Source organism: Megascapheus bottae, chromosome 24, assembly GCF_031878675.1.
Source record: "Megascapheus bottae isolate mThoBot1 chromosome 24, mThoBot2.hap1, whole genome shotgun sequence".
NCBI classification, from domain to species: Eukaryota; Metazoa; Chordata; class Mammalia; order Rodentia; family Geomyidae; genus Megascapheus; species Megascapheus bottae.
Window position 1 is genome coordinate 12,881,738 of NC_143532.1, and position 15,483 is coordinate 12,897,220.

At 46.0% G+C, this 15,483-nt stretch overlaps 1 protein-coding gene across 1 annotated transcript; it reads right to left on the reverse strand.

Annotated features, from left to right (window-relative positions):
* Positions 1–1,071: 1,071 nt before the first annotated feature.
* LOC150047009 (cocaine esterase-like) lies at positions 1,072–14,645 on the reverse strand. Its single transcript, XM_090357492.1, has 12 exons — positions 14,512–14,645; positions 7,587–7,791; positions 7,173–7,314; positions 6,676–6,809; positions 6,338–6,596; positions 5,872–5,970; positions 5,271–5,411; positions 5,108–5,188; positions 4,773–4,917; positions 4,257–4,391; positions 3,711–3,783; positions 1,072–3,310 (listed from the first exon to the last, which is right to left on the reverse strand). The coding sequence occupies exons 1-12, from the start codon at positions 14,585–14,587 to the stop codon at positions 3,124–3,126; spliced, it is 1,677 nt and encodes a 558-aa protein (XP_090213618.1). The 5' UTR covers positions 14,588–14,645; the 3' UTR covers positions 1,072–3,123.
* Between the last annotated feature and the right edge of the window lie 838 nt (positions 14,646–15,483).

Consider the following 15,483-nt stretch of genomic DNA (forward strand, 5'->3'; position numbering starts at 1 on the left):
CCAAGGCCCATTTTTGCTGCTACATTTTTTTTTGCCAGTCTTGGGGCTTGAACTCAGGGCCTGAGCACTGTCCTTTGGCTTTCTCAAGGCTAGCACTCTACCACTTGAGCCACAGCTTCACTTCTGGATTTTTCTATGTATGTGGTACCGTGGAATGGAACCCAGGTCTTTGTGCACGCTAGGCAAGCACTCTAACACTAAGCCAAACTCCCAGCCTGGTCCTTTTTTTTTTTTTGCCAGACCTGAGCTTGAACTCAGGGCCTGAGCACTGTCCTTGGACTTTCTCAAGGCTAAAGCTCTACCACTTGAACCTCAGCACCACTTCAGGCTTTCTTCTATGTATGTGGTACTGAGGAATCGTGCATGCTACTCAAGCACTCTACCACTAGGCCCAACTCCTGGCCCCCAGTCCATTTTTGAAACAGTACTTCAGAGGTAGAGGCAACCAGTTTATGAGTTCATAGCCAGCTTGGACTATAACGAAAAAGAAAAGATAAATAAACTTAAAACTGGAAGTTTTTAAAAAATGTGCATCAGTTTTGAATGGATAAAATACATTCATGTCTGTATTTCATCTCTGGAATGCCACTCTACAATGAAAGAAAAGAACTACGGCTTAAATCTCAAAAGTGAACTGACAGAATCCATCACAAAGATTCCATTTACAGCACATTCAGGATAGGGCAAACTACAGCAGCTAAGCAGTCAGATGGTTGCTGTAAGCACTGGCCCAGAAAACCACATGGACACACTGTCACATAGAAGGAAAGATTTATTGTCAGCTGACAGGCTAGCTCTTGTGGGAGAGAGAGTAGCAAAACCTGCTCTCAGGCAGGGGAGGTAGTTATATAGTATAGGAATAAAGACAAATGGAGGAGCTGGGAGCAGGAGATCCTTATAGTCTCAGCTGGACACTGGAGCTATCAGCCAGCCAGGGCAGGACATTCTATAGCTGGCATGTAGCTAGCAATACATATATATATATATGTATATGTATTGCTACATATATATATATATAGGGCACACATATATATATGTGATATATGTGTGTGTGTGTGTGTGTGTGTGTGTGTGTGCCCTATATTAGACACATAGCCAGAGCATGGCATCTTGTAACTGGATGGTGTGTGATCAGGAATGGGTCCCTGGACTATGGCAGCAGCATGTTGCTGATATAGTTGGGGCTGGGGAATGGGCAACTGTGTCTGGGCCTGGCCTATGGATGGGCCTGGCCTGTGGATGACCCAAGATAAAGGCTGTCAACCCAAAATAGGGATGAATATGCCAACAGTTGTTTTTTTTTTTTTTTTTGCCAGTCCTGAGGCTTGAACTCAGGGCCTAGGCACTGTCCCTGAGCTTCTTTTCGCTCAAGGCGAGAGCTCTACCACTTAAGCCACAGTGCCACTTCTGGCTTTTCCTGTTTATGTGGTACTGAGGAATTGAAGCCAGGGCTTCATGCATACTGAGCCACATTCCCAGCCCCAGATGGTTGCTTTGAAGCAGTATTTAAAGTAATGACTGATTGTAAAGGGGAATGAGAGAGGGAGTAGGAGCAAAGCCAATATTTTTCAACTTGATGTGGTGGTTAGGTGATATGCTCCAGATTTACTTAGATTTTCTTAACTGTACAACTATTTTGTAACCTCCTGCGTACTTTGACCAGGAGCCCGGACTGTGAAACTGAGGTTTGAGGTGCCAGGGGATCAATAGCCTTCTGCCAGCTTCAGATCCCAAGGTTCCATTCACCAAGGTTTTTATTAGTCTTGTACAAGGAAGTAAGGTACAAACCTCAATATGTGACAATATTTAGTATGCAAGTGGCATGGCCTGGTTATTCTGGGGAGAACTAAACAGTAATCAGCTTGCAATGAGCATACGCCTAAGCCTACCCTCAGGCTCCCACACAGTTTAAGGTTGGCCCACACCCAGAATAGAAATATGAATTCCCCTGAAGCCAGGACTGCATGGCCTCTCTAGGAAACTCTCAGCATTCTAAGAGTATATTGGGAGAGGGCATTCCAAACTCTCAATCCTTTTGGGGTCTCACAGTGTGGATTTTCAGGCTCCCACACAATGAAAAGAGATTAATTGAATTACATGAAACTCATGCCCATTGGGCTGAGTGTGTAATTCAGTGACAGAGTGCATGGGGCCCTTGAGGAGGTGGGGCTTGTTGGGAGGGAGTCAGGTCAAGGGGTCATTGTTTTGTGGGAAGTGCAGTTCTTATGAGCTCCACGGGGCATGGATCAGTTTAAAGCAAGGCCACCCCATGTATTTCACTTTTCTGCACTTGTCATTTTGTTTCCCACTTCTGCTATGTGGTGGGGCACGCCAGTGGGCATTCATGAGTAGCCCAACAAATGGTAGCATCTAATCTCATTTCTGCATTCAAAACTAAAAGAAATTCTTCTCTTCATAAGAATCACCATCAGAATTGTGATAGTCACAGAAGATGGATTTATATTCCTCTGCATTATACTTGTATGGGGTTGTTTTCCCCTTCTGTGACGGGAGGCTACAGTGAATAGGTACCATCTCTGAAGCAGAGAGAGTCATCACCAGCTAGCAGATCAGCTATCAGTAAATCCCTGTGTGGTTTAAGCCACCAGCTTGTGATACAGGACATATATTCTCTTTGGTATAAGCCACTAATTTATAACCCAGGAAAGAAATTTCTGTTTGAACAAGCTTATGATACAGTGGGTGGAAGGGACTAAGGCACTGTACTTCTGGTATCCAGATTTTCTATTGGGCCCTCAGAAAATATTGCAACATGGAGAACTTACTAACGGGTAGACATGGTTTTAAAACAGTCTCTGTTAAGACTAGATACAGCTCCTGTGAAGTCAGAAGAGAGGAGAAGGAACATGGAAGAAGGTGAGGAAACAGAGACGACATGGAATAATGTGGAAGGTGTGTGTCCCAATCAGATTTCTGGGGGAATTTAGTGAGATTGTAGACCTACGTAGACTTGGCAACAACCATCACACAGGTGTTCGTCCTAACTACTGGCTGAATGGATGGATGTGAACTTCGGAGTGAATTTCTGCTCCTCAATGGGTATGAGGGGCCTTCAGGCTAACCCCACTTGCATTCAAGCCCTCTCCTTCCTGACACAGACTCCTACAGCTCCAGGTGCTTCTCCTTAGCCCCTTTGAGCTCCTGCATCTTCTGGGGAAGGGTCTTGGTCCAGAACTTCAGCCTGGAGGCCTTCAGGCCCTGGCCCACGGCAGGATGGATGTCCAGCTGTAGGTAGTGCTCATTCTGGTCAAACATGGGCCAGTGCAGCAGGTCCTCGCTGTTGGGGTTCCTGTGGACACACCCTCCCAATAGGGCAGGTTAGGGTCACTTTGAGTCCTGCTGTGTCCAGACAGGAACCCCTAGAACTTGTGGGTGTAGGGACGGATGAGGAATTTTCCTGATATGGAAAGGCATTAATTTCCCACCTAAGTAATGGCCTATGGCCTGCTTTCACCTTCTGTCTTAGATGCAAGCTGTCATAGTACCATAGAGCTGTAGCCCACCCTTCAGGACACTGGAGCAAGAGACTAATGACCAGCACCCCCACACACCCTCTCTGAGTGGGTCCTAGGTTTGTGAAGAGTGCAGGAATGTAAATTGTGGCTATGCATGCTCATGAGACAAACACGTACAGGGGTGTACTGGGTAGACCCCACTATGGTGAGGTTTGAGTAGGGGTGTCTACTCACCCATTCCGGGCAAAATTGGCCCAGTACTTCATCATTGTTCTGCTCAGCTGTTCCTCTTCCTCAGTGAGATTAACTACAAAGAGGAAAATGATGGTCCATGTCCTGGTCATGCCACTTTGGTGTCCAGATGGGCTCCCCCTTACTATCCAGTTGTGATCTGACGCTGGGCCCCCAGGCAGGTCTTCATCCCTCTATCTTCACTAAAGTCCAGGCTCTCCCCTCGCTTAACCTTCCTTTACTCTTTCCAGCCTTGGGGCTACATTTATACGGAGCCCAGAATTCCTATCGTCTCTCTGACCCTGAGAAGTCCTTTAGGAACAAGTGTGCCTTTGAAAGTTCCCTGCTCAGTCTCTATGCTTGACTCCAAGGTGGGGTGGGGTGGGGTGAGGTACAGAGAGCATAGGCTAGAGTGAGGAGGGGCTTAGATTCAAACCCATGTAGGTTTTTGAGCTGTAAATGGTACCTGCCCAATCCAGTCTTTACTAGGCAAGCATTTCCTTATATGGACAGTCAGAATGACCACTGGTGTAGGTGAGAAAAACTCACCTTGGGCTCCAAGAAAGGATCTGAAGAGAAGGGGAATCTCATCACCATGGTCAGCCTTCACATAGGGTGGCTTGGTGTCCTTGAGGAAGTTGGGTCGGTGCCGGAACTCATAGAAGTAGACAGGGGCATGGAGTCCTAGGGGTGTGGAGAGGCAATGACATAGTGGCCTGTCATTGGAGCTGCCCTTCCACATTCTTGGTGACTAGATTGCAAGGCCCAAAGCTCTCTGGGACATGCGTAGTGAAGTTGGATGCCCCAGGCTGGAGCAGGCCCGGTGGAAAGGTCCTCGGCTAGATTATGATCTTGGATTTTCCTTTCTGTCACTGTCAGTTTCCTCTTCTGTATAATGGCAGTGATGACCATCCCTTAGAGTCGTAATAAGGATTAACTCACATGTGAGACATTAAGCGCCTTGAGAAAGCGACAGGTGGGGATCTTGGCACTACAAAGCTCACCTGGGATGCACAGTTCTGAGCTGCCTGCTGGGCACTCAGGCTTCATTTATAGTCTACTCACGTTGAGAATGTGCTACTTGCAGTGCAGGTATCACGATTATGAAGTCCCCCATCATCTCTTGGAACTGGGTTTGGATCGTCTCAGGGTCTTGAGCGTTCTCCATGTACTCTTCCATCAGCAGGTCAGCAAACTCAAGAGGCAACATCTAGTCCAGTGAATGAGAATGATTCAGGTTCTGGTCAGCAGCCTCAGGAAGGGGAGATGGAGTGTGGGGGATGGGACAAGGAAGAGGGGGAAAGAGCCAAGCTCTGGGATAATCCCACCCACATAGTTTAGCCTTGTTTGAGGGGGGTATTCTTGGGCAAGGTATCTGGGATGACCTCCAAGATTCTCACCAGCTCCTCTGACCTTCTCCGCAGGATAGCTCGCACCATCTCTCTGTCCATTTTCTTCTGGGGATCATAGTTGGCCATGCTCTGAGTTGTAGGAGAAGGGTTTGTGTTGTGGTTCTGTATAAGAGGTATCCTAGACACCAAGGGGCTTGGAGCTCAGCCTCACCGAGGGGATGATCCAGCCATACTCATCATTGTTGACACCAATGATGCTGGAGACAGGCTGGAAGTCTGCAGAGGCCAGCATCTCCTCAGGACGCCTGGGCAGAAAGATCCCATCCACTATGCCGGGTGTGATACTGAAGACCTAACAGGACATTCAGTGTCCAAGAGGAAGATTAGGTCAATTCTGAGCATGGACATGCTTCTTGTCTTACATTCCTGCTAGAAAGTTTCATCCCAAGATTCTTAACCTCCGCCTCCCCCCACGTCCAGCCCCCCCATATAGACATGACTAGCAAATCACAGTCTATTTCTCATCCTCGGTTCAAAGATATCAGGAAATTACTGAATGGAATTTGAAAGGCACCTAGGGTTGACTGCCCCACATTTTTTTCCAGTTGCAGGACTTGAACTCAGGGCCTGAGCAATGTCCATGGGCTTTCTCAAAGCTAGAGCTCTACCACTTGAGCCACAGCACCACTTCCAGCTTTTTCTATGTATGTGGTATCAAGGAATTGAACCCGGGTTTTCATGTATGCTAGGCCAAACTCCTGGCCCCACATTTTTCACTTCCCTTCTTCCATGCCCACACAATTTGCCCTGACCTTGGTAATAGCCAGCAGTTCCTCTTCACTCTTGTCCCTCAGGCAGCTCACCAGGGCTGCTGAGTCCACCTGTCCACAGGCAGACAGGTTGGCCACCATCTGGAAAGCAACCAGGCAGGGCTGCCTCACCCAGATGGGTACAGGTGCCCCCAAAGCCCTAAGGATACAAACTGTCAATTGCTGCAGATGTGAAATGGTCCCTATTTTCCTGATCCGTGGAGGCATAAGCTGGAGAGGCCATCTCCCCTGATCACACGGATCTCTGCAAAGTGAGGGACCCGAGGAGCCCCTTTGCTGACCATTGAACACATGCAGCCTCTGAGAGGCAGAGGGGTGTGGAACCCTCCGTAGTTCCCAAAGCACCCCCATAGTTCTTGCTGTCCCTACCGAAGAGACAGAGAACTAGAGTCTCTGAGGGTAAGGAATGATCCAGTGAGTCTGGGCTGGGGTTGCTATGGGCACTCACTGTGACAACTGCCTTAGTGGAGCTGGAGATGAGGGTGGGCACCAGGGCCATCCCACTCTCCATGATGGCACCGTGGAAAAGTCCTTGAGATAAGGGGGACAGGACGTGTAAGGACACACTTGTGCCACCTGCAGACTCGCCAAAAATGGTGACACGGTCGGGGTTGCCTCCGAAGTGGGCGATATTCTGCTGGACCCAGCGTAGGGCAGCCACTTGGTCCAGGAAGCCCCAGTTCCCAGTGGCATGCTGGTCTCCAGTGCTGAGAGGTGACAGAGAGAAGGGTCACAGGGCAGTCCTGGGCTCTGCTTGGCTCGACCCCAGCTCGACCCTAGGCTCACCTGAAGAAGCCTGGGACTCCTAAGCGATATTGGATAGTGACCATCACCACATCTTCAAAGGCTGTAAACACTGACCCATCATACAAAGAAGCCATGCCTATAGTCAGGGAACCACCATGGATCCACACCATCACCTGGGGAAATCAAGTCAGATCCCTGTGATTCCTACATGGCCCACGTACCTCCTGGGTGGCTCCCTAGATTTAACACCATTTTGGCTCTGCTTACCTCCCTACATAGCTAGAACCTCAAGATGACTTGTTGGCCTTGGTTATGATCAGGGAACCCAGCTGAATGAGGAACGAAGCTTCTAGTATTTAGGAATGTACCCTCATGTCAAAGCTTGACTCCATTTTCCCCTAGAACTTTCTGTGGGGAAACAAATGGGATGCCTTTCTGATCGCCTCACATAAAATTCATTAAAAATTGTTCTTCAGTTTCAATGGCTGGGGTCAGTGGTGACCTACTACCCCTGCTAACCATGGTCTGATACTCACAGGCAGTTTAGAGTCCTCATGTGCATGCTCGGGTGAGTAGATGTTGAGGTACAGGCAGTCCTCGGATATGGAAATGGGAAGCAGTGGCAGATTCAACAGTTTCAGAACCTGTGTCTTCATTGCAGCAATGTCCTGCAGACATCTGGTGAATAGTTAGAACAGATGGTTAGCCAGTAGCCAGCACTGGACTAAATTATAAACTAGGCCCTTGGTGTAGATTCACCATCACTTCCTGATATCCTGCTCTGAGCTTCAACACCATTATTGAAAAAAATGCGCATGGGAAATCCCCATGATGTAAAGGAAAATTAGCTGTGGGGTTCAGATAGAAGAACCACTCAGTTTGACTCAGAGTTCAGAGCTCCTGATCCACCCCAGACCCTGAAGTCTGCTGGTCTTCCTGGGAGAACTTACATGGCTGGGTGGGAGGTGCCATCCCTCACACCGCTCCAAGGCTCAGGGGGCTCCGGAGGGGCAAACCGCAGTGGTCCTACAGGTGGCTTGGCAAAGGGAATTCCCAGGAAGGTGTGGACCCCGACATCGAGGTCCTTCAGATGGACGAGGCTGCCCCGCACCTGCCCCGTGTGTGTGGTCCTGATGGGGCTGGCTGGGTCCTGGCCTGTGGGTGGAGAGAGGCACATCAGGGTTGTGTCTGCTCCTTCAGTTGCCATTCACACTGTGGCTCCTGTTCCTCTTTGCCATCCAGAGTTAAGTCTAACAGAAGTTCTTTCCACTGACACAGTGAAGTGGTGGGAGGCATAAGGTAGACTCGGGATAGGCTAGAAAATTTCAAATCCTCCCTCATCTCATGCTGGAGGTATCAAAAAGAGCTTGATGAGAGCAGGAAGCTCTCCGTAAAGCCCTCCCGAGGGCAGACCAGTGAGAGCCACAGATCACAGATTTTCAGCCCGTAAAACTGTGACAGCTAAACAAACCTATCTCCTTTATACATTATCAAAATGGACTATTTTATTACAATAATACAAAGCAGACTGAGAGAGAAAACTGACATCAAGGGAAGAGTTATTGATATAAAATCTGAAATGTGATATGGGAGTGGGCTTTTTCCCTCCCTCCTTCCCTTTCTTCCTTTCTTCTTTTCTTCCTAGAAATTGTCTTATTATGCAGCCCAAGCTGACCTCTCATTCATGATTTTCCTGTCTCAATCTTCAAAAGGCTGGGATTACAGGTATAGACTACCATACCTGGCTTGGAAGTGGATTTTAAACTAGATAAATGGCCAGAAGTTGATAAGGTTTGGAAGAATAGTCTAGAAAAGTCCTAGGACTTTAATAATACCTATAAATGGAGCATGATAGACCAAGAGACTAGAATAAGCTAGAATTTTGTAGAGATTGAAGAAGCAGTCATGACCAGAGTTTTGATAGAAATGTAGATAATGAATGTCTCAGATGGAAATGATAATTATTCAGTTGGAAAATGGAAATAAAGACTTCCCCTGTCACAATACTAGAAAGAAGTTGCTACATTGTATTCCATACTCCAAGAATTTACTGAAGGTCAAATTGAAGAGTGATGATAGAGAGAGAACGATCCTTAGAAGCTGTGTGTGGATATTGTTATTCTCTCTCTCTCTCTCTCTCTCTCTCTCTCTCTCTCTCTCTCTCTCTCTCTCTCTCTCTCTCTCTCTCTCTCTCTCTCTCTCTCTCTCTCTCTCTCTGTGTGTGTGTGTGTGTATGGGGGTTTGAAGTTAGAGCATTCATGGCTGGCATTCTACCACCTGAACCACATCTCCACTTTTGACTTTTTGTTGGTTGATTGAAGATGACTCTCCCAGATTTGTCTGCTTGGGTTGGTTTCAAACCATGATCAATAGATTTTTTTCAACCTACTGAATAGTTAAGACTATAAACATGAGCCACAACTAATTTTTTCCATTTTCCAATGATATTTACAATAATACAATGATAAAAATGGGAAAATTCACATCCTGCCCAAGGAAGAGCAAAAGTGAAGCTTCAGTGAGAATATAGAGAATATGAATCAAAAGTCCCTTGCCTTTGTGAACACAAAGCTGAGGTCAAACTTCAGTACTGAGAGAGAGGAGGGAAAAGAGAGAAAGAGAGAGAGAGAGAGAGAGAGAGAGAGAGAGAGAGAGAGAGAGAGAGAGAGAGAGAGGGAGAGGGGAGGGAAAGGAGGGAAGGAAGAGGAGAGGAAAAGAGGGAAAAGGATGCAACAACGATGGAAGAAAGCAAGGCTCCATGCTTCAGAATAATGGGCAAAAAGCCCTGAAGACATCACAGAAATCTAGATCATAGGCGGATCTAGATGTGGAGGGCAGAAGGGTCACAGGAAGTGAGCCTGGGATGTTCTTCACAGGCTCTCCGTCCACGGTTGTCTGAGGATTCTGTATCTTGCATCCCAGTAAAATGTTCTAGATCTACTCCAGCTGTTGTTCAAGACTGTCTAGACATGTCTCCTGATGCTGCTCCCAGAGCAGCAAATATCAGATCCTGGTGCTGTTTACAAGGTGCTAATTTTGCAGGCACACAATATCCAGAGATTATGGAATCACTATGGCTTCCATTGAGAGAGATTTCAATGGTTAGTCTGGAGGCCCTGCTGCTGGGGTAGATTCACTGCAAAGATTTTTCCCCTAGAATGCCTAAGAATGAAACCACTGCACTTGAGATCTCAGCATTATACACTTACTGGCTGTGGGCAGTGTCAGCCTGGGAAGTCATAGGCAATACCACGCAACCACATCGAGTACCATGAGGGGTGGGACTGCCAAAGCCATAAGGACCGCTGCCCATTGCCACAAACAGAGTCTGAACTTGTGTTTTGTAATCCTGTTTCCCTTGCTCAATTTCAGATTTGCTCATGATTATCGACCCTTTTCTCCTTGCTTGTTCATCCTTCTTAGAATAAGACTTTTTGTTATCCCATGTTAAATATTTTGAAACTACGTATCTTATTAGGGTTTTTTTTGCCAGTCCTGGGGCTTGAACTCGGGGCCTGAGCACTGTTTGGGCTTTCTCGAGGGATCTACCACTTGATCCACAGCACTACTTCTGGCTTTTTTCTATTTATGTAGTACTGAGAAATCAAACCTGGGCCTTCATGCATGCTAGGCAAGCACTTTACCACTAAGACAGACCCTAGCCCCTTATTAGCTTTTTTTATCATATATTTTTATTGTAATTAATAGAAGGGTTACATGATATTTGGCAGATAGAAGGTGCATTAATTCACATACATTGATACCCTTTCTCATGTCTTGGTCCCCATTTCCCTCCTCCCCACCCCCAACCCTCATCTTGTTTTCGCCCTTCCCTATCCAATTTCAAATAACCAAATACAAATATATCCGATATATCAGGTGACAAAATGAGATACTGTAACAATATGAGATAACCAAGGGACAGTAAAAGAGATGAGAGATAACACAGTATATTAAGGACAACAATCATTCATTATTTGTTTCAATATCCTGGAAGTCTTTTCAATTAGCTTCATACTATATGGCCTTATGTATCAAGGTTTTGCTCTATTGCAAATCTCTGCTAGTAGAGCCCAAGGTTTCTACTGATTATGACAAATGAGGGAAACCATTGAGCCTAAGTTCCTTCGAGTCTGGCTTACTTCACTTAACATGGTTTTTTCTAAGTCTTTCCATTTCCTAACAAATGGGGCGATGTCGTTCTTTCTGACAGCAGCATAGAATTCCATTGTGTACAAATACCACATCTTGTTGATCCATTCATCAACTGAGGGACATCTAGGTTGGTTCCATATCTTTGCTATGGTGAATAGTGCTGCAATGAACATTGTTGTGCTAGTGGGTTTAGTATATTCTTGTTTCTAGATGATTGGGTAAATGCCAAGTAGTGGAATTGCTGGGTCCTAGGGGAGCTCCTATGTTTAGTGTTTTGAGGCACTGCCACACTGCTTTCCATAGTGGTTGAAGGAGTTTGCACTCCCACCAACAGTGTAGTAGTGATCCCTTCTGGCCACATCCCCTCCAGCATCTGTTGTTATTAGTTTTCTTGATCCTGGCCATTCTAACTGGAGTGAGGTGGAATCTTAGCGTTGTTTTGATTTGCATTTCTTTTATGACCAGAGATGTTGAGCATTTCTTCATGTGTCTATAGGCCATTTTTGTGTAAAAAAAAAAAAAAACGACAGGCTTATAGTGGAAAGGAACTTGCCTTGAGTTTCAGATGGGACTTAGGACTTTGGATTTCTGGGTTGTGCCAGAATGAGTTAACTCTTTGAGACTAAAAGCATGGAATAAAGCACTTCGTAAAGTGAAAGTATATGAATCTTGAAACCAGGGATCGAATGCATGCTGTGTTTTGGATATGATTTTTCCCCCAAAGGGGGATTATTGGTCCTACTGTGGTTTGATGTTGAGGTGAGGGACTCTTAGGAACAGGATGGAGTGGGTGGTGATTGTAAGAGGGTTAGTGGTCTTTCAGAGTGGCTTAGACCTTGTAGGAATGGATTAGAAGCACTGAAAAATGAGTGGTTATGGAAGAGGAAGTCTGTCCAGGGGTAGTGATACACATCTGTTGTAATCTCAGCTACTCAGGAAGTAGGGGCGGGAAGATCTCAATCTCAGGCTGGCCTGGGGAAAAGTTCAAGACCCTCTTGGAAAAAACAAGTGAAAACTAAAAGGATTTGGGGCATGGGTCAAGTGGGAGAGTGCTTGCCTGGAAGATTTGAAGTTCTAGGCCAGGAGTTTGGCCTAGTGGTAGAGTGTTTGCCTACCATGCACAAAGACCCAGGTTAGATTCCTTGGTACCACATACTTAGATAAAAGCTGGAAGTGATGCTGTGGCTCAAGTGAGAAAGCCAAGGACAGTGCTCAGGCCCTGTGTACAAGTCCCAGGACTGGCAAAAAAAATTAAAAAAAGAGTTGAAGTCCTGCATTCAATCAGTTCAGTAATGATATAAACAAAACCCCAAACAGGTTTTGATCCTTGCCATTTACCCAAATGTCTAGAAACAAGGACCTACTAAAGCCACTAGCACAATGATGTTCATTGCAGCACTATTGACCATAGCAAAGATATGGAACCAACCCAGATGCCCCTCAGTAGATGATGACCCGAACAGGGTCATCAGACCATGCGTTTCAGACTCCATAAACTTGAGCTAGATAAACCTTATTATGTTACTGAGACATAATTTGGCACCAAATATTTTTTTTGTTATAGCAACCAGAATCAAGCTAAGCTTTGTTCTAAGGTCTATGTCAGAAGGTCTCCCCAGCAGCAAGCTGCTCACACACACTTCTGTGCTGAATAAAATAATCCTCTGTGTAATACTCTTCACTCACTGCCACTGAAGCTTCATGCTTGTCTGCCTTATGAAGAGGTAGCAAATCTGTGTTATAAAAAAGTAGTAAAACTATTCCCACAGAGAGACTTGTTACAACAGCAGCTTCATTCTTGAAGAGGGTCCCTTCCATTAAATAGCATCAGGAAGCTCTGCCTTGCAGTGGTGCAAGGAAGTAGAAAAGACTGATACCAGATAGGGGATGAGTTTGTGATCATTTAGGTGGAAATCGAGGCCTAAAGTTTATATCTATTTTTGACAAAGTCATGAGCACTGTGTTAAAAAAAAAGTGTGATTTGAGGATGTCACTGGAGTAGTTAGATAGGACTGGTTGGGATCCAAATTCCTGTTCTTAAGGCTTGCTAATGATTTTTTTTTTGCCAGTCCTAGGGCTTGAACTCAGGGCCTGGGCACTGTCCTTGGACTTTATTTTGCTCAAGGCTAGCACTCTGCCACTTGAGCCCCAGCACCACTTCTGGCTTTTTCTATGTATGCGGTACTGGGAATCAAACCCAGGGCTTCATGCATGCTAGGCAAGTACTCTACCACTAGGCCACTCTCCTGGCCTCATGCTTCTTTTCTAAGAAATTTTCCTATCATCCTTATTTATGTTTGTGTCTTGCCTGAATTCTTCTTTTGCCAGACATAGGAACCTAGTTTAAGTCACTTTAGTTGCCTTTAATTTGTGGTAGCAGTACCTCAGAGGGGCATTCTAGAGGGCCCAGACATGCCCAAGCATGGTGCCCACCTGGGCTAATGTCTGATGAAGGCCTGGTAATCACAGAGCGCTCTTGACTTTGCTCTACTTGGCATGAATAATGGCATTTGCAGGGAAGTGGATGAATCTAGAGCAAATCATGTTGAGTGAGACAAGTCAAGACCAAAGGAACAAAAGGCGCATGATATTCTTAATAAGTGGTTATTAGATCCAAACAGAACAAGAGCGAGTACTCAATAGTTGCATACCCAATGCTATGGACATGGTACTGGAAATATAAACATAACTACATAGACATAAAAATTTATGGCTCTATAGACATAATGTTTTATTACATAGATTATTATGTATCTATGACATACAAACCCTCAGCCTAATTTTAATTATGCTCTAAAATCTAAGTGACAGTGATTGTATATAGAGATTCCCTTCTTAAATATTTGTTTGTTAAACACGTCATTTGAAATATGATGTAAAAATCAATGTTAATAAATTCATTAATAAAAAATAAAAAAAATTATTTATAAGATCTTGTGGCCATGTCACTTTAAAACATTTAGAGACTTCTCTCATGAGATCATTGAGCTGTTAATAAACGTGACTTTTTGATAGTGTATAATGAAATATGACAGATTTTATGAAACATGACTAATCAATAAACCAATATATTAAAAGAAAACAGTGCAGGAGATGGGAAGGACTCAGTGAACATACTTCTGCTTTCTTGTGCTGTCCTGGAAGCAAGGACAAACAAAGGAACTTAAGAGTCCCTTTGCGAGGGCCAGGACACCCCTTTGGCCAAGATCATGACACACTCAGAGTCAAATGGCAGCAGGAAGTTATCGTTAAGTCTTTAAAATTATTATTTACCTACAGGTAACACACCTCCAGCTATAAACACAAAACACAGGTCCACCCCTGATGTCTGAGCAGAGGATTCAAATGCTTTCAACACCACCAGTTCTTTCTCCCAGGTATTTCCCTCCCACACTCTGGTTCTGCCTCCTCACCATTTGGGCAGATCTCTGACCCCATCCTCTCCCCCACCATTTTTTTTTTTTGGTTGGTAGTGGGGCTTGAACTCTGGGCTGGGGCGCTGTTCCTGAGCTCTTCAGTTCAAGGCTAGCATTCTACTACTTGAGCCACAGCGCCACTTCTGGTTTTCTGGTGGTTATTTGGAGATAAGAGTCTCACAGACTTTTGTGCCTGGGCTGGCTTTGAACTCTGATCCTTAGATCTCAGCTGTAGCTAGGATTACAGGCATGAGCCAGCGGCGCCCAGCTTCCCTCATCCCTTTTACTACCCTGGGAACCTCACCCTGGGCCCTGAGAAGGAGAAGCAGGAGCCCACAGGTCACGGCACTCAGCTGTGCTTGGAGTCGGTTCAGCAGCATGATAGTCTCTCACGGGCCTGGTGCAGCGCTTTGAAACAGAACAGAATTCAGAACAGCAGCCAGGATCTGGCCTGTAGACAGGGAAGAGGCGGGGCGCTGGGTGGAGCTCTAAAGCCCAGAGGAGGTCCAGGGAAGCCGGTGGCTAGGTCAAGGGGAGTGGCTGCTTCCCCTCTCTCTGTGCTCCCTTGAACGGACACCCAGCTTAGGTGGGGAGTGGCTTTTCTTCAACTCCAAAGTATCAGATCCCCTGCCTGGAACAGTGATCACTAAGTTCTCTGACCTTGCCATCACAGGCCAAATGAGGACACTGGGGGTGGGAAAGCTGAGAACTCGGAGGCTGGGAACAGCCAGGAGAGCTGCTCTGAAGAGAAGCAGGCTCAGGGTCCCACAGAAGGACAACAGCCTTTCACAGGGAAAAGTCAAGTCCTTGAATAAAGACAGCGAGCTGTGCCTGTGTCCTTTACCCTCAAATTCCTCCTTGTACTTACTGATCATAGTCTACTAGTCTGCCTTATAGAGCTCTTCACCCATTAATGCCTGTGTGGATCCTTCCCTATTTGGGAATTGAAGCACATTTGACCTGTGGCATTTCTTCAAGGACCCATCCCCTTACTCACCCTGCCCCAACGCTGTGGCTACCCTGATGACTGAGATCAAGTTATTCACCCACTTAACAAATATTTCAGGGGAATTTGTAGGTTGCAGCACTGCGAGAAGCCAGGACTCCAGGCCTGTGCTCATCTGAAGACAGATCTGTAATTGGGAGTTTGTGAAACACAGAATCCTGCCAGGATACAGTGAGTCACCAGGAGACAGGAGCTGAAGCCCAAGCTGACTGCCTGGAGGAATTGGTGTTAGGCTCAACTGCTTTAAGAACCAGCCTTAGCTTCTTCCCA

What these genes read in the sequence shown, in the direction of transcription:
- LOC150047009 (XM_090357492.1), bottom strand. Translation starts at nt 14,587, where the DNA reads ATGCTGCTGAACCGACTCCAAGCACAGCTGAGTGCCGTGACCTGTGGG. An exon ending in TCTCCTTCTCAGGGCCCAGG is followed by an intron (nt 7,792 to 14,511) that starts GTGAGGTTCCCA and finishes CTCCACCCACAG; the next exon opens with GCCAGGACCCAGCCAGCCCC. An exon ending in AACTGCTGGCTATTACCAAG is followed by an intron (nt 5,412 to 5,871) that starts GTCAGGGCAAAT and finishes ATGTCCTGTTAG; the next exon opens with GTCTTCAGTATCACACCCGG.